The 26,210-nt window shown below is 37.9% G+C and overlaps 5 protein-coding genes and 1 long non-coding RNA gene across 12 annotated transcripts; 4 read left to right on the top strand and 2 right to left on the bottom strand.

Moving 5' to 3' along the window:
- Nucleotides 1-17: 17 nt before the first annotated feature.
- Nucleotides 18-3,334, top strand: AT3G07180 (GPI transamidase component PIG-S-like protein). Of its 3 annotated transcripts, none has more exons than NM_001202905.1 (13): nt 18-221; nt 337-1,009; nt 1,129-1,213; nt 1,295-1,384; nt 1,468-1,541; nt 1,678-1,762; nt 1,841-1,924; nt 2,096-2,226; nt 2,354-2,435; nt 2,518-2,565; nt 2,643-2,715; nt 2,808-2,911; nt 2,996-3,232. In NM_001202905.1, exons 1-13 carry the CDS (start codon nt 92-94, stop codon nt 3,110-3,112), a joined length of 1,776 nt encoding a protein of 591 aa, NP_001189834.1. In that variant the 5' UTR covers nt 18-91; the 3' UTR covers nt 3,113-3,232. The 3 variants fall into 3 exon arrangements, with proteins under 3 accessions (NP_001189834.1, NP_187374.2, NP_974245.1); NM_111598.5 differs by having other exon boundaries at nt 32-221; nt 313-1,009; nt 2,996-3,334; NM_202516.2 differs by lacking the exons at nt 1,678-1,762; nt 1,841-1,924; nt 2,096-2,226; nt 2,354-2,435; nt 2,518-2,565 and having other exon boundaries at nt 54-221; nt 313-1,009; nt 1,468-1,536; nt 2,996-3,330.
- Nucleotides 3,228-5,373, bottom strand: AT3G07170 (Sterile alpha motif (SAM) domain-containing protein; the record flags this gene model as incomplete). Of its 2 annotated transcripts, none has more annotated exons than NM_111597.3 (6): nt 5,027-5,373; nt 4,445-4,506; nt 4,093-4,346; nt 3,845-3,919; nt 3,694-3,756; nt 3,228-3,514 (listed from the first exon to the last, which is right to left on the bottom strand). In NM_111597.3, exons 1-6 carry the CDS (start codon nt 5,137-5,139, stop codon nt 3,470-3,472), a joined length of 612 nt encoding a protein of 203 aa, NP_566300.1. In that variant the 5' UTR covers nt 5,140-5,373. The 2 variants fall into 2 exon arrangements, with proteins under 2 accessions (NP_566300.1, NP_001327914.1); NM_001337695.1 differs by lacking the exon at nt 5,027-5,373 and adding an exon at nt 4,795-5,019 and having other exon boundaries at nt 3,470-3,514.
- AT3G01945 lies at nt 3,493-3,716 on the top strand. The gene has a single exon (NR_140874.1). It is a non-coding gene; the product is annotated as an other RNA (long non-coding RNA).
- Nucleotides 5,374-5,650: 277 nt separating the features above from the next.
- Nucleotides 5,651-20,705, top strand: GSL10 (glucan synthase-like 10; the record flags this gene model as incomplete). 3 transcript variants are annotated; one of them, NM_001337693.1, is made up of 51 exons in its annotated part: nt 5,651-5,837; nt 6,181-6,382; nt 6,485-6,582; nt 6,870-7,024; nt 7,153-7,249; nt 7,400-7,510; nt 7,587-7,712; nt 7,813-7,902; nt 8,176-8,273; nt 8,352-8,469; nt 8,630-8,773; nt 9,275-9,351; nt 9,423-9,501; nt 9,886-10,008; nt 10,255-10,360; nt 10,447-10,570; nt 10,688-10,868; nt 10,960-11,012; nt 11,267-11,327; nt 11,683-11,764; nt 12,110-12,159; nt 12,392-12,478; nt 12,604-12,689; nt 12,815-12,836; nt 13,016-13,113; nt 13,225-13,306; nt 13,444-13,601; nt 13,680-13,800; nt 14,039-14,136; nt 14,236-14,326; nt 14,408-14,568; nt 14,650-14,759; nt 14,903-15,034; nt 15,209-15,428; nt 15,555-15,669; nt 15,868-15,987; nt 16,751-16,866; nt 16,945-17,028; nt 17,112-17,224; nt 17,385-17,437; nt 17,506-17,682; nt 17,970-18,017; nt 18,149-18,307; nt 18,715-18,828; nt 18,902-18,990; nt 19,103-19,261; nt 19,345-19,447; nt 19,537-19,656; nt 19,754-19,804; nt 19,909-20,091; nt 20,189-20,705. In NM_001337693.1, 50 exons carry the CDS (start codon nt 6,184-6,186, stop codon nt 20,423-20,425), a joined length of 5,679 nt encoding a protein of 1,892 aa, NP_001326712.1. In that variant the 3' UTR covers nt 20,426-20,705. The 3 variants fall into 3 exon arrangements, with proteins under 3 accessions (NP_001326712.1, NP_001326713.1, NP_187372.5); NM_001337694.1 differs by lacking the exon at nt 5,651-5,837 and having other exon boundaries at nt 6,126-6,382; nt 20,189-20,660; NM_111596.6 differs by lacking the exon at nt 5,651-5,837 and having other exon boundaries at nt 6,184-6,382; nt 9,892-10,008; nt 20,189-20,622.
- A 140-nt stretch (nt 20,706-20,845) lies between these two features.
- AT3G07150 (amino acid-ligase) lies at nt 20,846-21,761 on the top strand (the record flags this gene model as incomplete). Its single annotated transcript, NM_111595.2, has 3 exons — nt 20,846-21,294; nt 21,387-21,470; nt 21,550-21,761. The coding sequence occupies exons 1-3, from the start codon at nt 20,991-20,993 to the stop codon at nt 21,759-21,761; spliced, it is 600 nt and encodes a 199-aa protein (NP_187371.1). The 5' UTR covers nt 20,846-20,990.
- AT3G07140 (GPI transamidase component Gpi16 subunit family protein) lies at nt 21,503-24,463 on the bottom strand. 2 transcript variants are annotated; one of them, NM_111594.4, is made up of 5 exons: nt 24,065-24,463; nt 22,759-23,955; nt 22,506-22,649; nt 22,227-22,407; nt 21,503-22,122 (listed from the first exon to the last, which is right to left on the bottom strand). In NM_111594.4, the coding sequence occupies exons 1-5, from the start codon at nt 24,287-24,289 to the stop codon at nt 21,935-21,937; spliced, it is 1,935 nt and encodes a 644-aa protein (NP_566299.1). In that variant the 5' UTR covers nt 24,290-24,463; the 3' UTR covers nt 21,503-21,934. The 2 variants fall into 2 exon arrangements, with proteins under 2 accessions (NP_566299.1, NP_850530.1); NM_180199.2 differs by having other exon boundaries at nt 21,833-22,119; nt 24,065-24,370.
- Nucleotides 24,464-26,210: the final 1,747 nt, after the last annotated feature.

The following is a 26,210-nucleotide window of genomic DNA, read 5'->3' as shown; positions in this document are numbered from 1 at the left end:
CTTTATTTTACATCGTAGGAACTGACAAAATCGACGCAAGAGAGAGCTGAGCAAGTGTACTTGTGGCATCTTCAACTCTCGGAAAGCACCGATGGAAGAAATCTCCGATCGTCTGAATCCGGGAATCACGCCGGAGTTTGATCCGAAGACTATGCGTTCCACCAAACCTGGATTGAAGCGTCTCTTCATCACCAGCTCTGTACTCTTTTCATTCCTTTTAGGTATTATTCTTTGGTCTTCTTAATTCCTTGAGCTCCGAATTTTCGATTTCGCTTCCTTTGCTTTATCCCTTTCCGGTATCGGAGGTTTCAGGTGTGCCATTTCTGTGGAAGTCAGTGGAAATATATCGCTCTCCGTTACCGTTCCACGACATCGATTCTCTCTCCGATCAACTTGAGTCGACCCCTTTGCGTTTCCCTTGCAATTTCCACGCTGTTTTCGTCGGTTTTCGATCGACGGATCCGGATAACTTACGATCTCAGATACAAGATGGTATAAATCAGTTAACTCATCAAAGTTCACAATGTGGTTCTTGTGATTTTTCCCTCTCTGTCACCGTTCAAAACCGAGAAGACCAGTGCTCTGATACACTTGCGCATAGTTCTACCACGTGCTCTTACCGTTGTGGAGTGATCAAAAGAAATGGTTTTAGTGTTGGATTGGATGATACAGTGGATGAGTCACTGAATGATGTGTTTAGTGGCTGTTCTGAGAACAGTGGGAAAATGTACAGTGTTGTCGTGGTGAATAAAGAGAATGCCAATGGTGGAGATGAGGTAAAAGCTGTGGTGGGGAAGCGAAGGCATGCGTGGATTGTGGGCAATGGATTAGAAGAGAGGTATGGTGACATTGTGGCTAGAGTTTCTGAGATTTTCGTTCAGGTGTTTATGAATGGTGGAAGAGAAGAAGACTCAATTCAGGGAGAGTTTATGCCTGTGGGATCAGATGGGAAGATTGTTCTTTCGTTCAGTCTTTTAAATTCCAATCCACGTGATTGGGTCTACGATTGGTAATGATCCAAGTGTTATGCTTTCTCACCATTTTTTTTTGTATATGTATACACCTGAAGCATTTTTCGAAAATATGTGTTTACTTTTCTTTTAAGTTGTTTGTGCTCTACGTTGACAGGGACTTTCAGAGGATAGATGAGGCATTGTTGGCTCCGGTGACTAAGGCCTTAGCACCTATAGCTAATATAACTGTTGAAAGTCAGGTAGCATTCACCACGGGATCCAAATCTTTGGCATCTCTGCTATTCTCTCGAGCTACTGATTTATGTTTTCTCTGTCATTAGGTTTTGTATCATACACCGAAGTCTTCGTTTTCATCTTGGGATAAAAAACTTCAGAGCTACATCTTTAGGACCAGTGATCTTCCGTTTTTTGTACGTACCGTTTTCTCACAATCTCCAAGACTAATTTGGATAGAACTGATTATTTAAAAGATCATCTTAAATGGTTCTTCCAGGTGAATTCGAACGAATGGCACTTGGATACTTCTGCTGGAGCCAGTGGACGGTCCAAAATACTGCAATTTGTGGTGTATATTATTTTACTCTGCCCATCCTTGCTTATTATGCTACTTGATGCTGTGACTATTATACCGTTTCCTAATAAACTGAGCAGAAATGTTTGCACAGAAATATCTCAATTCTATGATCTTTCCTCATCTTGTCAGATATATTCCATCCGGAAAAGAATGCCCTCTTCTTTTGCAGTTGCCAAATGTGGAGATATCTAAAACAAATGGCTTCATATCTCCGGTTAGTTTCCTTGCGTCAATATGTCCTTCCGTTTTCCTAATATGTTGGTCAGTGACATCTTGTCATTTTGTTCTATAGATGTGGGGTGGTGTGATTGTGTGGAACCCGGGAAATTGTGACAAGGACTCTGAAAGCCCAAGTAGGAACACGATATCGCTTCAGGTCGGTTCACTTTTCATAGTCATATTATGCTTCACACCAATTATATATAGGTTGATATTTTCACACTCACTTTTCATTTTTCATAGTCACTTTTGACTTTTTCATTGAGTATCTGCAGAACCTTGGAAGATCACTGAAGTATCATCATTGATTTTGCACTTTCTGAAACAGGATCTCGAGCAAATAGTCGAAATTTTCTTGGGACAATTCCGACAACTATTTGGCTTTAAGTCTGAAGCCAAATATACCACTGGATTGGGCACTTACAAGATTTTAACTAGTGAAAGAGGCTTTACAGAGTGGTAAGAATGTGATAAAACCTAAAATAGATGTGAGCTTATGGATCAATAAGGTTTCAAAGCAAAGCAAGGGATGCTAATGAGGAATGGATATTGATGGGTGTTGTCTTTACTGGTGTATCATTTGCAGGGAATTGGATGTCTTGTCACGGAAGCACACTTGCTTCAATCTCCATTCTTGTTCAACAACCCTCGGTTCTCTCTCTAGATTGGTGTGTCATTAACTCCACATGTATAGTTATAGCATGCTCTGCTGCATCAGCAATTCCAATTTTCATCACTTGGCACTTGCAGGTTCGGTCACTCCCCAGGATGATTATCAAGGATGAAATTGGAGAACAAGTATGTTTCTCAACTAGAATCCATTTCTGGGAACCTTTTTACTGTTCTGATCATTCCATTGTGTTCCCCCAAACCAGGTGAAATATTCTCTGAAAGCAGCAAAGTTGGCTCAGTCTAATGCTTCTTTGGGAGGATACAGTTCTTCAGCCAGTATGTTAAGCTTGACCTATACTCAATATACTCTGTTCTACCTTAGGGTTGGTGAATCTAACAAGAAATTGCGGTTTTGTGTACCATAATAGGTTCATCAAGAGAAGCAAGGTCTTTAGCCGAGAATGCCTTCTTCCATCCATCCATCATGTCCGTCAGCTACTTCTCTTATGAACATTGCTTTGCAGTGTACTCAGTAAGATTCATTCTCTGCTACTGTTATTATTATTAGCATCTTCTTCTTTCTCTGAGTCTCATGTGAGTTTGCTTTCCTGGATAGCCGTTTTTCCTGCCGGTGGTAGGTCACGTTGTCCTTGCAGCAGTACGAGAATGGAAGAGATACAAACAAGAGAAGGCAAAGTACTTGACATGGCTAACCAGAAAGAAGACGACCTAGGACTCTTTAGCATACTACAGATTCTCTGTAACTTTAAAAGTTTGTGGTTGATTGAATTCAAAATTATGACAAACAATATTACATTGAGAAGGGAACTCTAGGTATCAGGCGCATTTGATGTACTTTTCGTTGTTGTGTTTATCTTAAGGCTTCTCTCACATCAAAAGTGGTGCAATCAAACAGTGTATGTTTCACCATGTTTACGATTACAGATGTCTAACCAAATTCTAAGCTCTTAAAATGGGCAAAATACAATCAAGAGAAAAAGAGCCAATTCATTTCTGACAATTCTTAATGTAACAACTCCAGAGACCATTCACCTGAGCTTCCAACCATCAGGTAGATGGCACTAAGCTCTTAGGGTTTAGATCCCAAAGCAAGAAGTATCTTCTTCCTCGGACCCTGCAACGAAAACATAGCTTGTGAAAAGAGAGCGTAATAATGTTGAACGAAGAGAGTGGATGTAGTTTTTCGCGTTACAACAGATCAAACAAAACTGAGAAATTGAAATTCATTCAAAATCTGCAAGATATGATAAGAGTGATACTAGATGTTGTGTGGCAACTCAACATGAAGCTTACCATCGGTATGAGCATAGCCTTGAGGTCATCATCTGTCATATGCATGAGAGCATCCATATCAACCTGTGAATGACCGAAAAGGATAGGAACGTTATATATGCATCATCCATAACATAACATAAATTTCAACCTAATAGAAGATATTACATACTTCTTCCACTTGAAACGCTGTTGAATATTTCTCGAGACCCAATGATTCAAGAAAGCTATCAACCGATGAATCAGCCTGAACCAGAAGATGACAAGCAAAGAAACATTAGTGGATGGCCTGTATACAAGGGAAGAGACATCGTAAGCTATGTGTCTAACTACATTTTCGCACCGGTCAGAAGAATGGTTTCTCCCAAGCAATAAAGTACTGATGGAAAAATATAGTTGAAGAAAAGTGAATCATATTGCCTGCTGTGATTTCTTCCTGGTAGCTTGACTGGAAGTTTTTCTAGTCTCTGTTTCAGTCGCTACGCTCTTCATACTTGGCCTAGCAGCCTCCGCTTTGGATTTTGGTGGGTCACTGTTTTTTGGTTGCTGATTCATTGTCCCAGAGAGCTGATCCCGTAAATCCCGCACGCCTGAACCAGCTTCTCGCCCACTTTGAGACCCATGATGTCTCTTTTGGAGCTTCAAACGAAGATCTCTAGGATCAACCCTGCGATCTAAATAAGCCATCCGATAGAGAATCAACAACCAAACAGAAATACTTTTGTCATACTTAATTTTCTACTGAAAGAATAGATGAGGGGGAAAAACATACTTGAAAGTTGAGGTTTGTCACTACTGAAAAGATCATGCTCCCATTTGTCGTCCTGCCTTTGCCTGAAAGCATGAGGAAGGAGAAACTTGAGATAAACTGATATGTAATTAACAATGAAGACTACATAACGAGAGGAATATAAACCATTCCCCAACGCAAAAGCAAAAAAAGTTCATCACCCAAAAGATTCAATTAAATTGCCTTAAAACCCTAATCAAATCACCAACCATCAACAAAAACATCATCAGATAGATCACATCTCCAGATTTAACTATGCAGGTAGGCACTCAAACTAGAGAAGCTCATAAAGCTGATCTAATTGACAATGCAGTGAAGTTGATTGAAATTACCAATTCAAAATGGGCAAATCAGAGAGTCCTAGTAAGCTAACAAAAAGAGCGGATTCCATACTCTAATTCATAGAGCGAAGCAAGAATCAAACTTGGGGATGCTACAAGGAAGATTATACACAAGAGGAAAAGACTCTAACACCAAGTACCAGCTAACATACTGAAGAATTTTCGAGGAAAGCAAGATATATCTCAATAGAATTATGACGGAGAGAGGGAGATAGATAAGAACCTCTTCCCAGTCACTTGTCGCACGCGAGTAGAGATGTCTCCAGAACCGCCATTGATACGATCCTTAACGACCTTCCTGCTTCCAGACTCAGCCTCCAATTTATCAGCATACATCTTTATCCCCTTGGATGAAAAATACAGAAATTTGTCCTAACCCTAAATTAGGAAAACTCACAAACTAAAAAGTTGTGTGGACTATTAGCAGCTCTCAGGTTAGAGATGCAAATAGAAATCCTAGAATCTACCCAGAAATCACAGAGACGGAAGAGAAGCTCTAGAACAGAAACAATCCATTAATGTAGAAAACTGCGGATTTTGCTCACGATGCCTTTGGCTTCACCAGGATCTACGTTGCGAGAGAGTATTCGGGAAATTAACATCCAATCAAAGTAACGGGTCGGGTCGGGTCGAGAATCAGGATTATGCGTTCAGAACAAAAAAAACGATAACCGGTTTGACTGTTAACCAGAGTTAATCCGGCGATTCAAAAGACGTTTCGGTTCGATTTTTCTTTGACAACGCGGCTAAGCTTTTCATTTCTTTTTTTTTGTTTTGTCAACACGCGGTTAAATTTTTGTTTGTCAGATTCATTTTTTTTCTTGATAAAAAACATCCAGATTCCTTTCTTTGTAATGTTTTAGATTAAAATAAACAAAAAATCCCTAAAAAACGAAAAAGTTTTGAAACTTAGAAAGACGGACATAAGCGAGCTAGCTTCTAAGCTTTCTTCGCTAAATTCTTGGCTAATTCTCTTCTATGACTGATCCAATTCTGCTTCGACTCCATATCTGAGGTTTCTGACGTCTGATTAGGTAACTCCCGCTTTTGTTTTTTTTGGGGGGTTTTATCCATTTTTAATGTCTTTGTTGTCTACTTGTTTCAATCGTATGAACTTGAGACGCGAGAAGCTCAGATTCAGGATCCCTAAATTTTTCTCTATTTTTTTTTTTAGTTTTGTTTCGTTGATTACAACTAGTCCTAGGTTAAAGAACAACGTTTACAACTTATTTTGCTTTTTTCAGTTGTGCCTAGGTCACTTGTCCGAATCTGTATAATTCACGTGTATCTTCCTGGATTTGATTACATTTCATTTACTTAGTGTTGGGTTTTACGTTAGTTTAAGCTGCTGAGTACTTTGATGTTTTTTGTTTGTAGAAAATGTCTCGAGCTGAGTCATCTTGGGAGAGGCTGGTGAATGCTGCTTTACGGAGAGATAGAACAGGAGGAGTTGCTGGTGGTAATCAAAGCAGTATTGTTGGTTATGTCCCTTCCTCACTATCCAACAATAGGGACATCGATGCAATTCTTAGAGCTGCCGATGAGATTCAGGATGAGGATCCCAACATTGCAAGAATCTGTAAGCTCTTCTTACTTGGGTTTTGTTCCTTAGCGGGTTTAGCTTTTCTTTTCTCTGTGCAATGACACTGTTGTGATCTTCTTGACAATTGTTTTACTGCAGTATGTGAGCATGGTTACTCACTTGCACAAAATCTCGATCCTAATAGTGAAGGCAGAGGTGTTTTACAGTTCAAAACTGGATTGATGTCTGTTATTAAGGTATTTTTCTCTTATGTATGTTAGATACAGTCATCCATATGTTTGTTACCGACCACTTCATTGAATATGTTATTTATGCCATTGGAAGCTGCATGAATCCTGTGATGTCGTTGATATATATAATAGATGATCAATGTGTGGCAGATACTTTTGAATTCCGAATCTGTTTTTCGGAAACTGAAATGCGTTGCTTGTAAATTATACGATCAGCTTCATTGAATTTTATTTATGTGATTTTTGCCCATGGTTTTGCATTCAAATGCTTTGTTATCACTTGTTAATTGTAGCAAAAATTAGCAAAAAGAGAGGTTGGGACCATAGACAGAAGTCAGGATATTCTTCGACTACAAGAATTTTACAGGCTATACAGAGAAAAGAACAATGTTGACACGTTGAAGGAGGAAGAGAAACAGCTCCGTGAGTCGGGGGCTTTCACTGACGAGTATGTATATAAACTATGCGCTTATTACTTTTCCCTTTGCACTTAATCTGTGAATTTTATGTTCTTGAACGCCAAACATAACTCAGATAGCTTAATTGTTGTCCATACGGTTTGATATTGGCTTCCAGGCTGGAACGGAAAACAGTAAAAAGGAAAAGAGTTTTTGCCACCCTGAAAGTTCTGGGAAGTGTGTTGGAGCAGTTGGCAAAAGAGATTCCTGAAGAGGTTGTGTAGATTTCTTTTAGCACATCTTGTTTCATTCTTACATTTTTTGAACTTAAGAAAGGGAATCATGAGGATGAAAAGTTACTCCAAAAAAGTTGATGCAATTAAACTCCTATTCAGCTAATAATTGCTTGTTTTGTACCTCTACAGCTTAAGCATGTTATTGATTCAGACGCTGCAATGAGTGAAGACACAATTGCTTATAACATTATTCCTCTTGATGCTCCTGTCACGACAAATGCCACTACAACTTTCCCTGAGGTGAGGAATTTTCTATTTTACACATTCGTGCATGCTATGTGGCTTGTCTTGCTTTATGACAAAAAAATGTGAACAGGTTCAAGCGGCAGTTGCAGCATTGAAGTATTTTCCAGGCTTGCCTAAATTGCCTCCTGATTTCCCCATTCCCGCTACAAGGACTGCTGATATGCTTGATTTTCTCCACTATATTTTTGGGTTTCAGGTTTGTATATCTGAGAAGCGTTTATCCACCTTCATATCTCACATGAAAGCTTTTCTTTTTTGTTTTTCATTTTCTAATATATCAATTTTTATGACCTCAGAAAGACAGTGTCTCGAATCAGCGTGAACATATAGTTCTTCTTCTGGCTAATGAGCAATCCCGTCTTAATATTCCAGAAGAAACAGAACCTGTAAGTACCAACGTTATTTCACTTTCATATGATTATTTTCTGAATAAAGCTTCTGGATACGAAGTAATCAATCATCATATTGGGTTTGTTTATATTACTAAAGCAAAAACTTTGGTAATATAAACCATCCGTCAATTATTCTTGTGTTAATTCGAAAAACTTATGCGTGGTAATTGTGCACTGCGCATGTCCTTAGCTTGTCTGGCTCTTTATTTAGAAGGCAATCAGTTGAATTTTAAGATCTGATGAATAATTTTGTTTTCTTATGCTCAGAAACTGGATGACGCTGCAGTGCGTAAGGTGTTCTTGAAGTCCCTGGAAAACTACATCAAGTGGTGTGATTACCTTTGTATTCAACCTGCGTGGAGCAAGTAAATTATCCCCTCTCCCTTCTCTATTTTTCCTGCTACCACTCTTGCATACTCACTCCGACATTTCGTAAGATGCAGTTTAGAAGCCATCAATGGAGATAAGAAACTGCTATTCCTCTCTTTGTACTTCCTGATTTGGGGAGAAGCTGCCAACATACGGTTTCTTCCAGAATGTTTGTGCTACATATTCCACCATGTAAGTTTATGCTGACTGTTTATTTTTCTCCATATTCTAACAGGTGTTAAGATGAATGAAATCTCCTAAGTACTTACCGCTCTGACTTGCTACTGGTTCATTTTCATCATAATATGCCGTTTGTTTGGTCTTTTGCGCTGATACTGATTATTTTGTACAGATGGTTAGAGAAATGGATGAGATCTTACGCCAGCAGGTTGCTCGCCCAGCTGAGAGTTGTATGCCAGTCGATAGTCGTGGCTCTGATGATGGTGTATCATTCCTTGATCATGTCATTGCTCCGCTGTATGGAGTGGTTTCAGCGGTATGTCCTCTGTAATATTCTTTCACCCTAGATTTTGGGATTTTTCCTTCCCTGCTCGCTTCATGTTATATAAAAAGTTTCTTCCGTGATCATACAATGCTGCTTCTTAATAGACCAACGTACACCATTGAATGTGGCAAGAAAATGTTGGCTTTTCTTAGATGGAAAAACTTTTTCTTATCATCTCCGTTATTAGTATGTAGACTAATGATTGAATAAGTGATCTACTTTTGTTTTTAGTTGGATAGGCATGGATATCTTTGTTGTTGATACTAACGAGTAATTTTTTGTTTAATATTTCTTGATGGGTTCCATTACATTCACACTCATTCAAAATGTTGACATATGTTTCATAGCATGTATATTTGTTGAGATAATCTTTGTTAGTTGGTTTTCGATTCAAATATTGTGTTTCAAAACAGAATGCAGTTTTTATCATCCTTTCTTATGTACGAATATTCATGCATAGACATTTACTGTTATCTAATGGGGTATGTGCAGGAAGCTTTTAACAATGACAATGGCCGAGCACCTCATTCAGCTTGGAGAAACTATGATGATTTCAATGAATATTTTTGGTAACATTTAATATATTTTCCTGTTAAGTGAATTTCATTACCTCTGCTGGCTTACATTTTATATTTTCAAGGTCTCTTCACTCCTTTGAGCTTGGTTGGCCGTGGCGTACCAGTTCATCTTTTTTTCAGAAACCTATACCGAGAAAAAAGGTCTGCAATGCCCCTTAAATATATGTTTTAATAGGAATTTTGTATTCATATTGGTTTTGTTACTTCTATTATGCATGTAGCCATTTGTTACCTTCGAGATGGCTATATGCATTAAAGAAGCAACAAATGGCTACGTGCATTAAACAAATGGCTGTAAATCAGCTCCTAGACCATGTTTCAGAAGTTGTATTGAAGTTATTTGACGTACGGTCTCGCTGTTGTACTCATTTTCTTTCCTTTCTGCTAAGTAGGTTCTTGAATTTTTATTTGATTTTATTTAGAGAAGCTGAGGTTAGATCCTTTTGTGTTTAGTATAAAATCTTGATACAGACTTCAATTCTCATAGGTGTATCTGATGTTGAATATACTGGTTTTTCGTTGCAGTATGAGCTCAAAACCGGCAGGGCAAAACATCGAGGAAAAACTTCCTTTGTTGAGCACCGGACATTTTTGCATCTGTACCACAGTTTCCATCGGTTATGGATATTTCTTGCTATGATGTTTCAGGTTTGTAATCCCGTCTCAGGATTCCATTTATTTGTAATGCTCTTTCTCGATAATCCTCAGAAGATACTTATAGTCAACGCTTATCCTTGGTGGCCTGCTGCTTTCTGGGACTGTGTTGTTTTATTATAGTTGCGTTATCTATTGATGATTTTTGGTTTAACCTGTTCTTTAACTTTTTTTGGTAGTTTGATTATATCGTATCAAGCAAGAATTCACCTGCTACTACTCTAACAAACTTCTTTACAGGCATTAGCCATAATTGCGTTCAATAAAGATGACCTTACTTCCAGAAAGACTTTACTTCAAATTCTCAGCCTGGGTCCGACTTTTGTAGTGATGAAGTTTTCTGAGAGTCAGTCTTAAGCCTCATACTCTTTACTTTATCTTCATTTATTGTTATGAATTAGTGAAGAATAAGCAAATGTTTAATGTTAATAGGTGTTTTGGAAGTTATCATGATGTACGGTGCCTATTCTACAACAAGACGTCTGGCTGTTTCTCGCATTTTTCTTCGTTTCATTTGGTTTGGCCTTGCTTCCGTCTTCATCTCTTTCCTCTATGTGTATGTTAATATTCTTTTCTTGTACCTTCTTCAGCTTTCATTTTGCATTTGCTATTTTCCTTAATCTTGGCATAGCTTTTGGCATTACTTTGTTTGATAGTTTTTTTGTGTGTGCAGGAAATCACTTAAAGCACCAAATTCTGATTCACCTATAGTTCAGCTTTATTTGATCGTCATAGCCATCTATGGAGGTGTTCAGTTCTTTTTTAGTATCCTGATGCGTATCCCAACTTGTCACAACATTGCTAATAAATGTGATCGGTGGCCTGTGATTCGATTCTTTAAGTGGATGCGCCAGGTTTTAAGCCTATGTTTCTCTTTCTTTTTTAATGCTTGAAACTTGAATAATTTCTTTTAATCTCTGATGCTTACTTGTTTCATTTTTTCAGGAGAGACACTATGTTGGCCGTGGCATGTATGAAAGGACATCTGATTTTATAAAGTAGCCTCTTCACCTATTTTCAATTACTTATTTTAGTTCTGTTTTCTGGAGATTTCAAAAGTTGATCTAGAAATATGTGCTAGTGGAAAGACTTGGGCAAGCTTACTTCCGATAAACTTTAATGATTATTACACTGTTGTTTTTTTACTTGTGTGGGAGAAGCAGCAGACATACTTGTATACTTGATACCAACATACTGAACCCTGTATGTTTTTAATGTTCGAAGAATTTACTGACCCAATTTTACAACACAGGTACTTGCTATTTTGGCTTGTCGTTCTGTCTGCAAAGTTTTCGTTTGCGTACTTTCTTCAGGTTGGTGTTTTTTGGTGGAAGCATAATTGTAATATGTTACATGCATAAAATACTACATATGTAACAAATGTGTTTCTTCTCTCTGTTATCCTAGAATAAGCTTTTGTATTCAGTATAGATTCTAGCTCGAATCCAGTGAATTCTTAGAGTTGGAAGTAAATTTATGAATGCAGGCGTTGAATTTTTATTACAGAAAGAAAAATATTCATCTAAGAATTGACGGATATTTCTCTTTATTGTGATCTCTTGTAGTCACATGTTGAAGTAATTATTCGATAAACATGGCAAGATGCTTTGTTGGGCAGTTAAAGTGCGACTCGAATTACTTATTTTTCTTATGCTGATAAATTTGCAGATTAAGCCGCTCGTTGGCCCCACAAGGATGATAGTGAAACAGAACAATATTCCGTACTCCTGGCATGATTTTGTGTCGAGAAGTAAGTATGGAATTTGTAGATTTTGTTTCGTGAGTAGAGTTGACCATAGACATTGCTTTTTCATTACGATGCTTAATATTTAGTAAGCCTAGTTGCTAGAAGGATTGTGGTGTAGTCTGTTAGTTCTCTCTGGAATTGTACACCTATGCTTGTTCGCGGTATAGGACATCAAAGCCGAACTCTAAAAATATTCAGTAAGGTCCTTCTAGGGATGTTATTAACTCTACTATTGGGTTTTGTGTTAAGGGCTGTTCTGATAATCTAGAGTAATATATCGTTCTCCGTGAAATTTTTTTGGTGTACTAAGTTTCGCATGCTCTAATATTTTTTTTTACCTCGTTGCAGAAAACTACAATGCTCTGACTGTTGCCAGTTTATGGGCTCCTGTGGTAGCTGTAAGTTCAATGGTCGTTTTATGAGGGTTGGCACTTGTGTTGTTCTAGGTTTTGTCAGCAATCACTGAATCAAGTAGTTGTCTCTGGAGAATTACTTCAGTTATAGGAGGATCTTAAAACTATTTCACTAATTTTGGTGAAGTTTATTCTGATTAGGATGAATGTTGCTGTTGGGGTTTCCCAGTTAAGTTTTCCCTCATGGTGTTGTAACTTTGTTTTTCATCTAACGCAGATATACCTGTTAGACATCCATATATTCTACACCATTTTCTCTGCTTTTTTGGGGTTCTTGCTTGGTGCAAGAGATCGTTTGGGGGAGGTAAGTGTGGTTACACTCCTCTCTGTCTTACGAATGTCAAAATTCAGATATTTAAAACTGTTACAACACTATTCATAAGAGATTAGGTCCTTACGTTTCCGATGCTTTCCTTGCAATTTGCACAGATAAGATCTTTGGAAGCGATTCATAAACTCTTTGAGGAGTTTCCAGGGGCTTTTATGAGGGCTCTTCATGTTCCTCTTACCAATCGGTTAGGTTCCTTTCCATCTCCTATCCACGAACATCATTTTTCCTGTATTCCTCCATTTATCTTTGTTAAATATTAACATTTTCTCGTTTTCATTTCTTTTGCCTATGATTCAATATCATGTGCAGGACGTCTGATACTTCTCATCAGGTAGTGATGTTTTTTTCATCTTCTCTTTTATGTAGCTGTTGGCTTGTTTTACATTATATAAATCACTAATTTCCTAAATAATGTACGTGAAAATGTTGTCCCCGCTGAGTCAAGGGGACTGGCATGTTATTTCTTCTCACTATTGTTGTTCATATTTGCATGTGATTATCAACTCAAAGACTGTGGATAAGAAGAACAAAGTAGATGCAGCACACTTTGCTCCATTTTGGAACCAAATAATAAAAAGTTTACGAGAGGAAGACTACATCACTGATTTGTAAGTGCTTTATGCTCTACAGTAACTATACTGTGTGCATAATTCTCTAAGCTTCTGCTATTATATATTTTTGTTTTTACTTATTTTTCTCATCTGGAATCATTTTTGTAGTGAGATGGAATTGCTCCTGATGCCCAAGAATTCTGGTAGGCTCGAATTGGTTCAGTGGCCACTTTTTCTTCTTTCCAGCAAGGTGAGTTTGTTACTTTACCTGCGTTTGTATTAAATTCAACGTTTTATTGTGATATCTCGCTAGCCTCATTGCTTTCCATAAAATTTACATATGAGGTTACGTATGAGTGACAATTATTATTTGATAATCTACTGTAGATATTATTGGCCAAAGAGATTGCAGCTGAGAGTAATTCGCAAGAGGAGATTCTGGAGAGGATTGAAAGGGATGACTATATGAAGTATGCTGTTGAGGAAGTCTATCACACTCTCAAACTTGTCCTAACAGAAACTCTGGAAGCCGAAGGAAGGCTGTGGTATGGATTTTCGGCCCTAAAATCACTTACAACGTTGTTGCTGGATAAAAAGATGATATTTATCGTTAATTTTTTTAGGGTGGAGAGAATCTATGAAGATATCCAAACCAGCTTAAAGGAGAGAAATATACATCATGATTTTCAGTTGAACAAGCTCTCCCTTGTTATCACGAGAGTGACTGCACTCTTGGGAATCCTGGTATTCGCATTGCCACTGCTAATTATTGTCAGAAATGCCTTTATTTAACGGCTCTTAATGATAATAGTAGTAATTTTGATGATACTGGAAGTTAGATTATTGTGAATTTAAGGCGTCCTTACCTATTAGTGGGAGAAGGGTGCCATATTTTCTTCACCCTCTATCAATTGGACGGAGTTTTATTTTGTTATTTTCTTAGCATGATACTTTATATTTGATTTTAAATTTGCATGGACAGAAAGAAAATGAAACACCGGAGCATGCAAAAGGGGCTATCAAAGCACTTCAGGATCTCTACGATGTTATGCGGCTTGACATATTGACTTTTAATATGAGGTGCATACAAAGTTGATGATTTGTTTTTTAATGCAAGAATCCAATCGCTCTTTTCTTTTCCTTGTTTGATATGTTTTAAAATTATGTTGCTCTGTGTAGGGGTCATTATGAAACGTGGAACCTGTTAACTCAAGCCTGGAATGAAGGTCGGCTTTTTACAAAGTTGAAATGGCCTAAAGACCCTGAGCTGGTATAATGATGATTCTTGTTGTCAAGCATATTAGTGCACTCATTCTTTTTCGTCAGTCTGATAATTGTCTTTGATTTGCAGAAAGCACTCGTCAAAAGATTGTACTCTCTATTTACTATCAAAGATTCTGCAGCGCATGTTCCTAGAAATCTTGAGGCCAGACGTAGACTTCAATTCTTCACCAATTCTCTTTTCATGGATGTGCCACCACCTAAGTCTGTCCGCAAGATGTTATCCTTCAGGTATTTCTTTCTCCATACTTTCGTCATATTATCTAAGCAAGCTCTTCACAAGTTACTATCTTCTTTTGGATTATTTTTCAGTGTCTTCACTCCATACTATTCCGAGGTTGTGCTATACAGCATGGCTGAACTCACCAAGAGAAATGAGGATGGAATATCAATACTGTTTTATCTTCAGAAAATATATCCAGGTATACAATTCCTTTTAAAGATTAGCGACTCTTGCCTAGTTTTTTATGTTTCTTACTTACGCTTCGTTATGTTTTCTGTACTTAATTGTATTACCGTTATAGTAGATCCTAAATGTTTCTTATTGATATTTGATGTGTTGCAGATGAGTGGAAAAATTTTCTTGCACGCATAGGACGAGACGAAAATGCGTTAGAAGGCGATCTAGATAATGAAAGAGACATACTTGAACTTCGATTTTGGGCCTCTTACCGTGGACAAACGTTAGCTAGAACAGGTACAATAAACGCATATCTACACCTCTTTTCTTGGGGATCACTGTTCACTTCATGATCTCACATTGCAAGTAATAATGATATCTCTATCAATAAAGAGACCTTACTTTTCTGCTATTCCCTCGCATATATTTTCAGTGTTTTTCTTTACGTGTTATCTGGCATTCTATCTGCAGTTCGTGGGATGATGTATTATAGGAAAGCCCTCATGCTTCAGTCTTATCTGGAAAGAAAAGCTGGCAATGACGCTACAGACGCTGAAGGATTTGAGTTATCTCCAGAAGCAAGGGCCCAAGCAGATCTCAAGTTCACATATGTTGTCACATGCCAGATATATGGAAGACAAAAAGAAGATCAAAAACCTGAAGCTGTTGACATTGCATTGCTAATGCAAAGGTAAGAAAAGACTTTTCTGGATTCCACTGTTGGTTAAGGAGATGGACTTTTCTATCTCAGGTCTAGTGCGTCTGTTATCATTCTGTTATTGTATTATTAAGCTAATCTTTTTCATTCTATTGTCAGAAATGAAGCCCTTCGCATTGCTTATATTGATGTTGTTGATAGTCCAAAAGAGGGTAAATCTCATACGGAATATTATTCAAAACTTGTGAAGGCCGACATCAGTGGAAAGGATAAGGTAAACTGTTATTATCTGTGAACCCAGACGTAAACTAGTGTTCTTGTTTCACTAATGTTTGAAACACTTGATCATACTTTAATTGATCGATAAACTGTGCTTACGCTGTAAATGGAATTTTGCGTTTCCTCCCCCTTTTCCTCTTTGGTCCTTCTATTTTGTTATATGGAATGACCACTTTGTTCTTTATTTATGCAGGAAATTTACTCCATAAAGTTGCCTGGGGACCCGAAACTTGGCGAAGGCAAACCTGAGAATCAAAACCACGCCATTGTGTTTACTCGCGGAAATGCTATCCAAACTATTGATATGAATCAGGTTAGTATGCAATTCTTCTTTCGTCTCTTGGCATCTCTTTGTTTCAAATGTCGTCTTTCGCGATCTTGTGTGGGTTTGTAATGATTAAGTTTCTGGGGAAGTTCAATCAAGTAAATTTGAAATGCATAGGCTTTATAAAAAATAGTAAGAATAATAGTTTCAAATTTAGATCTTAAGAATTAAAAATAGGGCGTGAGAAAAACAGTGCTTCATAGCTTATGCACATGTCTAGTGGAGACATGTGGCTGTAGATTGATTTGGTTAGCCGAGTTTCATCCAATACCTTGTCCAATCTATGTAATTTGGATTAATTGACTAGAATTCCTCTTGGTACTAGAAAACCTTAGGTGCCACTATGTAGACTTTTACTTGAGCATAATTTGAGCTCATGCGACATTCAAATTAGATTTAACAAATTTCGCTTTCCAAAAGAATAAAGTGAAAATTTTGCCAAATCTAGATACATAATTTTACCAAGTACATTCAATATGGGTTTCACTGAGGAAGAGTGGTTCCTAGCTTTGTTTCTATGTTTGAAGCTCAAAATTAAACACATGTGGAGTAGGAATGGTTCTTAACTGAAAAGCACTTACTGATTACATTTGAGTTTGGAGTGGGACATCTCATTACATGAATGATTGTACCTGAATCTTCTGTCATGTGTACATGTGTGCTTTACATCCTTTACGTTTGAGACAAGAGCTAAATGCATCCCCAACCTCTAGCATCATGTTCTAATTTTTTTCATTTCGTTATTTGTTAGGATAATTATTTTGAAGAAGCCTTAAAGATGAGAAATCTTTTGGAGGAATTTGACCGGGACCATGGAATTCGACCACCTACTATTCTTGGAGTTAGGGAACATGTCTTTACTGGAAGGTCTGAACCAGACATGCGTATATCTATTTACTTATTTTCTATCATTACCTTACATACTTGTTCTGCGATAATATGCAGTGTCTCCTCCTTGGCATCTTTCATGTCCAATCAAGAAACCAGCTTTGTAACTCTAGGTCAACGAGTATTGGCAAAACCCTTAAAGTAAGTTACTACCAATAATTTTTATCTTCCGTGAACAACTTGAACTCAGATGGAATCCTTATTCTATTATTTCTGAATTCTAGGATCCGCATGCATTATGGTCATCCAGATGTCTTTGACAGAGTATTTCATATTACACGTGGTGGTATCAGCAAGGCCTCTCGGGTCATCAATATTAGTGAAGATATATTTGCTGGTAAATTTGATTTTTTAATTGACAGTTACCTTCAAAACTGTTCGATGTTTTAAGAATATAAAAACACATGAATAATGAAAAGTGCAATTCTGAGCCATTTTTTAATACCAATTTCTTCCACACATGATGGACGTTGATTATATGCCTCTACGGTTTCCAGGTTTCAACACAACTCTACGTCAAGGGAATGTTACTCATCATGAGTATATTCAGGTCCGTACTTTTTAACTCTTTACAATTAAAATAATAAAAATATATATATGCATTAATTCTGTTTACAGGTGGGCAAAGGGCGAGATGTTGGGCTCAATCAAATAGCTCTGTTTGAAGGGAAGGTTGCTGGTGGGAATGGTGAACAGGTTCTTAGTCGAGATGTATACAGACTTGGCCAGCTCCTTGATTTCTTCCGTATGATGTCATTCTTCTTTACAACCGTTGGCTTCTATCTATGTACAATGGTATGTGGACCCTCTTTCGAATCACAGTGATTTTATTTGCCTCTTACCATTGTATTCAAGTTGATACCTGCATCCAATTCCTGAATGTTTACCTTCATATCAATACTTAGCAGTTAGCAGGCGATATTAGAAAAGAAGTTTACAACAAGTCTTGCATTACTAGTTTCTGTCGGTCACTTTATTTTTTACCTTTTATCTGGAGCTATAACTGATATGTTCTAAGTTTCTCCAAGTATATTTTCCAGGAAATCATGCTGATTTATTGACATTTACATGGCCTTTTGCAGTTGACGGTGCTTACTGTGTATATTTTCTTATATGGGAGGGCATATCTGGTAAGCCTGGTGAACTAATGTTGGTTGTGACGCATGTGCTATCTTCATCAGTGATTATTGTACGATTAATTCTTGCATATTAGTACTGGATTAAGGTCTTTATAACCCTGCTTGTGTTTGGTTTATGCTAGGCACTTTCTGGAGTTGGAGCTACTATTCGAGAAAGAGCTATTCTTCTGGACGATACTGCACTTAGCGCCGCCTTGAATGCTCAGTTTCTGTTTCAGATTGGTGTCTTCACTGCTGTGCCAATGGTTTTGGGATTTATTTTGGAACAGGGTTTTCTCCAGGTACTGGTTCCTCACCATTTTAGTCATATCATATTGTAATGCCATATTTTCTGATATGATTGACAGGGAGACTGACACGTATACTGAGTTAGCTCTTTCATTTACTTGATTATCTACAGTATACTTTTATTGGATTATAAGTCGACTTATGGTCACCCATTTACATGTTTTCTTTCTGATGTTTTGTTGTTAGTTAGAAATTTGTCTCTGTTTAGGCCATCTTTCGTGGCGCATTGTCACTTACAGCTATGCACTGTATTCTGGAGATGAACTTTTGTAATCTGAATGATCATATTTGTTTGTTCGATTATCTGAAGGATATCCTTACATTTGGTCAAAACGAATAATTTACTTTTTGTGTTTTGCTTGTTAATAGAACTTAATCTTCTCCATCTTCCATTGTGTAGGCCATCGTCAGTTTCATAACAATGCAATTTCAGCTATGTACTGTCTTCTTCACATTTTCCCTTGGTACAAGAACCCATTATTTTGGACGGACAATTCTCCATGGTGGTGCAAGGGTATATTCTCATTCTCGGTTCTAAAAAATCTCTGTAAATTTTTTGGAATGTGATAACCATTGTTTGTTAACAGTACCAAGCCACTGGAAGAGGCTTCGTCGTGAAGCATATCAAATTTTCTGAAAACTACCGTCTTTATTCCAGAAGTCATTTTGTCAAAGCGTAATCTCCTCTTCTTTAGTTCTTATGTATATACATTTCTGATGTATACCTGTTTAGCCATAGTAAAGGATTGAAAATTCATTGATATGCTACTTCTTTTTCGTTTCTCTAGAATGGAAGTTATTCTTTTATTGGTTGTGTACCTTGCGTATGGCAATGATGAAGCTGGTGCGGTTTCCTACATCCTGCTGACAGTTAGCAGCTGGTTTTTGGCTGTTTCTTGGCTGTTTGCTCCGTACCTATTCAACCCTGCCGGATTTGAGTGGCAGAAGTAAGTGGTGCTATCTTATTTATATCATGTTGAGTGTTGAGTAACGTGTTTCTCATTGAACAACAATAAAATTATGCTTTCAGAGTCGTGGAGGACTTCAAAGAATGGACAAATTGGCTCTTTTACAGAGGTGGAATTGGTGTGAAAGGAGCTGAAAGCTGGGAAGCATGGTGGGAAGAAGAACTGGTAAGAACTATTCTCAGAAAGTTTTCTTGCTTGTCTGAGAACTAATTTTTCTAACTTAGAAAATAATTATTATATCTGTGTGTCGACAGTCTCACATTCGGACCTTGAGCGGGAGGATAATGGAGACTATTTTAAGTCTACGATTCTTTATCTTCCAGTATGGTATTGTCTACAAACTGAAGCTACAAGGATCAGATACATCATTTGCGGTAGAGCGCTCCCCTTCATTGACTACTTGTATCTACGCCTTTGCATATCTTAGTCTGCTAGTATTTGTGCTTAATAATATCACTCATCTATCTGCAGGTGTACGGTTGGTCATGGGTTGCATTTGCAATGATTATAGTTCTTTTCAAGGTTAGTTTATTCCATCAGCATGCTTCATTTTCCGATAACCTTTGATCCTCTGACTAAATTTGATTACATGATCTGAGATATCTCCCATGTGAACTTTGAAATAGGTCTTTACCTTCAGCCAGAAGATTTCTGTCAATTTCCAGCTTTTACTGAGGTTTATACAAGGTCTATCCTTATTGATGGCTCTAGCTGGCATAATCGTAGCAGTTGTGCTCACACCCTTGTCAGTGACAGACATATTTGCATGCGTATTGGCTTTTATACCGACAGGATGGGGAATTCTTTCTGTAAGTTGTTCTTCTTGCTCACCTCAGATACCTTGATTTCTTTCTCATCTCTGCAGATTCCTCCTAATTTTGACAAACAAATCTTCTCCCGTTGTAGATTGCGTGTGCTTGGAAGCCAGTCCTAAAGCGAATGGGGATGTGGAAATCGATTCGTTCCCTAGCAAGGCTATATGATGCGTTAATGGGAATGCTCATATTTCTTCCCGTTGCTCTCTGCTCCTGGTTCCCTTTTGTGTCGACCTTCCAGACACGTATGATGTTTAACCAAGCCTTCAGCCGCGGTCTCGAGATCTCTCTTATTCTTGCAGGAGACAATCCCAATTCTGGTCTTTAAACTTTTGGAAGCTGTTATGTTTATGTTTTTCATACATTTATTTGTGTTTAGTTTTCCGAGTGTAGCAGTAGTAAATGATGGGAGCCTCTCTGTAGCTTTAGGCATTTTAAGACTTCTGTAACATTTGTCCCCAAAAAAGAAAAGACTTTTGTAAAACATAACCTAGAATCTTTAAGATATTACGTAGAAATGCCTTTGGAAAGAAAGCGATTCAAGGAACAAAGATTAATTTATTCATTAACGGTAAAAGAATAAACCTAATTACTGGATCCAGTCATTAACGCGCATGTTATGTTTGTCGTTGTTGACGAATCCGTGATTTGGATCCTTTGAATGTTTTTGGAAGTATTAGTGGTTAGGGATCAAATAAAGCCCAATTATTCGACAGGCCCATCTAACAAAATTGGGGACCTAATTCCAGGCGCTGAAAGGAATCGCTGGCACAAGTAGAAGGTTCTAGTCGGAAGGTCTCAGAAGTCTGTCTACAGAGGTACCGTTGGGGCAGAGAGCAACATATTACTAGAAAACTCCAGAGTTCGTTATTGGAGCTTCTAAGCAGAGAGAGATGGCGGGAGACTCAGGTCGGAGGAAGATCAAACTTTTCTGTCCCTCGGTATCGAAGATTGTGGAGTGGGTTGCTTGGAACGACGAGAAACTAGACTTTAGAGCCATAGCCGCAGCGTTTGGGCTCGAACCATCAACGGTGAAGCTCAATGGTCACTTCATAAGCAGAGGTTTTGATCTAGTTGCCACTTGTGTGACGTGGCAGTCTTTGCTCACTTTCTTCTCTGCTAGAGGCTTGTCTACTGGAAAACACGAAGCCGATGCTCTGCTAGTTCACGGCAAGCTCTCTAAACTCGGTACTAAAAGTGAGTCTCTTCCTTGTTTAGTTTTCTCCAGAAAGAATAAGAAAAATTCAATTTTAAACTTTTCTGATAATTATTTTATCTCATGTTTCCAGGAGCACGCTCGGATCCTCTGGAGGACTTCGCCTGCAATGATCTTGGTCTAATCAAAACGAAGAAGTTGAAAGATAAGTGCTCAGGTATGAGAATATTTTGTCACACCAATTGGTTTTATAAATTTGTGTCTTGAGTTTGAATCTGACTTTTCAATTTCATCAGTTGGAGAATCACTGATCTCTGGATGCAACAAGAGAAAGCTGTTGTCTGAAGATTCACACCCACTCAAGAAACTAAAACTCAACATGGATGATAGTTTCGGAGGGAGCGGATCTAAAACGCCATTGAAATGCAGTTTCATGAGTGATAATGGTCTGAAGAGGACAAGAGAAGATGATATGATTGCTTCTGCATCTTGTAAGAAGATAAGATGACAAGGGGCCAATGTAGAAAATAGATCAGGCTGTAATAGTTTTTGTCTCTAAATATTTGACTAAACGAGAATGCAAAATTTTGAAACTATATAAGAGCAAATCTTACACGGTCCCAAAAAAATTACCTTGTTGATACATATGGTACAACTGGTATTTCTTCAAAAGTTTTAAGCCTACTCGTCCGTGGAAAAATATTGCCACGCTGCAGCAGCTCCTGCAACTAATATGATTTTTAAGATAAGTTTACTAGACAAGACCGAAGATTCAGCTTCTGATGATGATGGTGCTTCAATTGGTCTCCCTCTAATCTTGGCTGTGATTCTCGATAATAACTGCTTAAGCCCACCTGTTTTCTTTCCTGCTGGAGAAAACAGAAACAATCATAAATTTTGACATTAGAATCAGTGTTGTGACAGCCAAATTAAGCCTCAAGTGATCTTGGCCGCAGAAAATTTGGTGACTAACCTTGGCTTTTGAGAAACCTTTCTTCTTCACCAATTCGTCTACGTAGAACATTTAGCAATGATCCAAAATACAATGCGAAGATGGTGCATGTGATCGTGATTACGTTGTAAGGCATGCTAAAATCAGGGGTTGTCAAAGGTACGAGCAATACTTCTGTGTAAGAGCGTACTAAGGATTTTTCCTGCAATAGACCAGAAGACAAATGAAGTTATTGTAGTTGAATTAGGTGAAAAAGGCAGATAAGCTTTAACCCTTTTGAGTGTTATATCGGTTCTCTACCTTTAAACTTGATAATAAGGGCGAGTTGCTGAGCTCTTCTTGGAAATCTAAACTAGCATGATGATCGGGGAAGCTTATCAAAGCCGATGGAATGTCGAATCCTTGATTAGCATCAGGAGGATATTCATCTATATGCAGAAAACCCTGTTGAGAAAATTTCAGACACAGAATTAGTACCACAAACAGTATTCATATACTCATGACAATCAGATTATGCTAGGTGAATTGGAAACTATGGAGAACGAAAGATCACCTTATCATATTCAATTGATATGGCTACAGATTTCACTTCACATGGTAGTTCCAACATCATCTCCATCATGCCAGATGACACCTTATCCGTAGATGGTGAGACATTGATCTTCTTTAAGACCTCACTGTCTGTCTTCTGTTGTTGATCCACAAAGATTTGTAGAGTATGATAATAAACCTTAATATACCATGGGAAAATCTGGAAGATATTTGCTTTTATTGTACATTGGCCATTAGTGAGATCTCTGCCTGATAACTTCTCCTGAGATTCTGTCGCTTTTAACAAGATGGCTATTGCACCTCTTTCGTTCCCGCTTCCCATCAAAAACCGACTCGAGTGTAATGGAGCTTGTTGACATGACCACTTTGAGGGACGCTTCCAAGTAAGGCCAAGATCAAATGGCTCGCTGTCACTTGATTTGTCAATATCAAAAATAAAAAGAAAGCTGCAGCTTTCTCGAATAACCCTCTCTGGCTTAAGAGACAATTCAAACTCTGCATTCTTCCATAGTTGGTGTGCTTCTATTTCTGTATCCACGTTTTTTGATTCGTAACCAAGAAGACCTTCCAATTGAAGATACACATTACTTGACTTTGCAAGAACACATCTCCCAACAACTTGTCTCCCAAAGAGGGAGCTGAGGGACCAACTTGGCTGCATATTTGATTCAACAGAAGTAGTCTCAGGCTGAAGAACAACAGTAAGCGTCTGCTCCAGCACTATACCAGAACCCAATCCCTCTTGACCAGATTCAACCGTGGATAAATGCAATCTCTGAGAATGATAAAACCCTCTGTAAACAGATGGCCTATTCATTAACGCAGAAATACCATCCTTATCTCTACAAGGAAGTAACTTTAGCCATGGGGTCAAGTTCTCAGTACAAACAGCTTCACGTGGCAGTGAACCATACCTCAGCTTGTCAGAATTGGGTCCAAATCCCCATGTAGGAGCAGCATATGAAGTGGAAGATTCTAGAAAATTGATGGAAGCACAGAAAAGCCCTGACAGTGCATGAGTTAAGTTCTTCCAAGAAGTATCAACCTGAGACTGAGGAACATCAAACACAGCCCACAGCTCCACACCAACAGGCTTCGCATTCATACTTGATAGAGGGTCAAATCCTCCCCAATGTTCATGGTTCCATCGACCCTGAGTAAAAGATAACTCCATCTCCTTGACCCGAAACTTCTGAACCTGTTTAAGAATTGAATCGTACAAATTATTCAATGTGAATCTTCCTAAGATCTCAAACCTCCGTTTTTCAAACTGCAAAAAGATCAAAGCTAAGGAGAGAGCTAATTACCAACTGAGAAATAGCTTTCGGGAAGAGATGGTGATGGCGGCCATGGGAGTTTGACGGAGGAGCTCGGTTCTCGAAGTGGAAGTGAGCTAAAACTTTTCGATCAGGTAAAGGCTTCAAGAGCAATGCCTCGCTGAATTCTTCAACTTCTTTCGACCCGAAAGCGATCGCAACCAAAAATGATTGCACGATTAGCAAAAGGATTAAGGATCGAAGAAGACTAGCCATAATCGGATTCAGTGATAAACGCCGGAGTAGGTCACTGACTTGCGTTACCGCGGATCTGGCATTACAGAGTATAAACGCTGAGCTCCGGCGAAGAAACGATAACGAATCAAGTGATGACCAAAATCGGAGTCTGGTTTACTCTCGGTTTGGGATCTGTGAGTTTGTGATTTTCGGTTTGTTCTGGTTTACTCTCGGTTTGAGATTTAAGGGGAATAAGGGATTGTATGCAAGTGGGCTCCGAAAGGTTTGGGCTTCGTCAAGTTTGACAAACACAATCATTAAAAGGCAATATGACACGTTTAGGCACTTTTAGATAATTTTATGAGAATATTACACGTAGAGGTACTATTTTGAAACTTTAGCCACAAATAGGCACTTTGAAAGGAGAAGGCACTTTACCAAATCAAAATTCCCAAATTGCCCTCTGAACCACAACGCTTTCTCCTCATTTTCTCTCTCAACTCTTTTCTCTATCGTCTTTATTTCTCTCTCTTTCCAAAATCAAAACCAATTTTTTACGGGAATCTCAATATTCCAAATCAAAACTAAAAACCCAATTTCATATGATTTATCATCATCTTCCCTGTCTCTCAACAATTATTTGATTTGGTTCCATTTATTTCTCTCCTTGATTAAGGAATCTCTGTCATCGATTACAATGAAAAGTGAGGATGTTAACCATGATCAGTTACCTTCTAAGCAATCTGGGCTTGAAACGGTTCGTGATGTTGAGAACGCGAGTAGCAGCAAAAAGGCCATTGTCGATGTAACTTCATCTGAGGCATAGTTGTCCATTGATGAGTGTCCAAGCATTCAAGTCCAAATGGTCATCTAATAACTCACATTTGAAGCATAGTTGTCCATTGATAAGTGTCCAAGCACTCTAGTCCAAGTGGTCATCTAGTAACTCACATCTGAAGCATAGTTGTCCATTGATGAGTGTCCAAGTACTCAAGTTTAAGTATATAAAGCGTGTAAGAAGATCAATTGTAGCAGCAATGTTCTGTTGTTGATTCTTAATATATTCTTCGTTTTTAAGTTATGATAGAGAATTTTGAGATAATCTCAGAATTTCTATGATTTGTAAGAATTATAGAGAACCACCATGATTGATGATTTTGAAAAAGAAAATAAAAATGATGAAAAAAAAAACATGGAAGACAGAGAAGATAAAAAATGATGCTAGTTTGTCTCCATGATAACTTGTCCACGTAAACGTAACCATGTGGAAATAAGTGATTCTCATAAGCAAAAGAATATGCTTTTAAGGTTAGACGTTCAATGAAACATCAATTTATCAAGAAAGAATTAAATTGTACCAAACAAGGCGATCAAATGGATATGAAATTTAATACTGGAATTTGCCAACTTGGGTTTTCCATAAACTCTCAAATGTTTGATTTTGATAAACTCTTAAATGTTTGATTTTGCAAGGAAAGAAAAAAAAGTAATAATGAGAAGAGAGAGAGAGAAGAGAGAGAGAAGAGAGAGAGAGAGAGAGAGAGAGAGAGAGAGAGAGAGAGAGGAAGAAGAAGGAAAAAAAAGGAACGTGGAGAGATGAAACTTTTTTTTTAATTATAATTTTTTAATTTTCAGGGGCAAATTTGTCAAAAGTTTAATGAAAAAGTTGGAAAAGTGCCTCATCCCTGACAAGTGCCTCAAAAGGAATAAAATTCTCTAAAAGTGCCTAAACGAGTCCATTTAAATATATCCACTCGGAAACCTTTTTACTGATCCATATCTAATCTATATACCATGTCCATAATAACAGGAGATTCAATTAACCGTGGTTCGTATAGAAACCAAAGTTCCATGTCCATAAGGTCTTGAATGTGGAGGTCTCTGCAAACTGAAAGAAAAATCAACAAATAATTTTTTGGTATCCATAATAACGAGTCCATTTAAATATATCCATTCAGAA

Source organism: Arabidopsis thaliana, chromosome 3 (assembly GCF_000001735.4).
Source record: "Arabidopsis thaliana chromosome 3, partial sequence".
NCBI classification, from domain to species: Eukaryota; Viridiplantae; Streptophyta; class Magnoliopsida; order Brassicales; family Brassicaceae; genus Arabidopsis; species Arabidopsis thaliana.
The sequence above is the reverse complement of the archived record's forward strand: the minus strand, read 5'-3'. Positions and strand labels throughout refer to the sequence as shown.

Excerpts from the sequence above, each read along its gene's own strand:
- AT3G07180 (NM_111598.5), top strand. The coding sequence starts at position 92 with ATGGAAGAAATCTCCGATCGTCTGAATCCGGGAATCACGCCGGAGTTT. Across the intron at positions 1,542-1,677 it reads AAAATACTGCAATTTGTGGT|ATATATTCCATCCGGAAAAG; the intron begins GTATATTATTTT and ends TCATCTTGTCAG. Across the intron at positions 2,436-2,517 it reads TCGGTTCTCTCTCTAGATTG|GTTCGGTCACTCCCCAGGAT; the intron begins GTGTGTCATTAA and ends TGGCACTTGCAG.
- AT3G07140 (NM_111594.4), bottom strand. The coding sequence starts at position 24,289 with ATGGCTAGTCTTCTTCGATCCTTAATCCTTTTGCTAATCGTGCAATCA. Across the intron at positions 22,650-22,758 it reads TATCAATTGAATATGATAAG|GGTTTTCTGCATATAGATGA; the intron begins GTGATCTTTCGT and ends TTTTCTCAACAG. Across the intron at positions 22,123-22,226 it reads AAGGTTTCTCAAAAGCCAAG|CAGGAAAGAAAACAGGTGGG; the intron begins GTTAGTCACCAA and ends TGTTTTCTCCAG.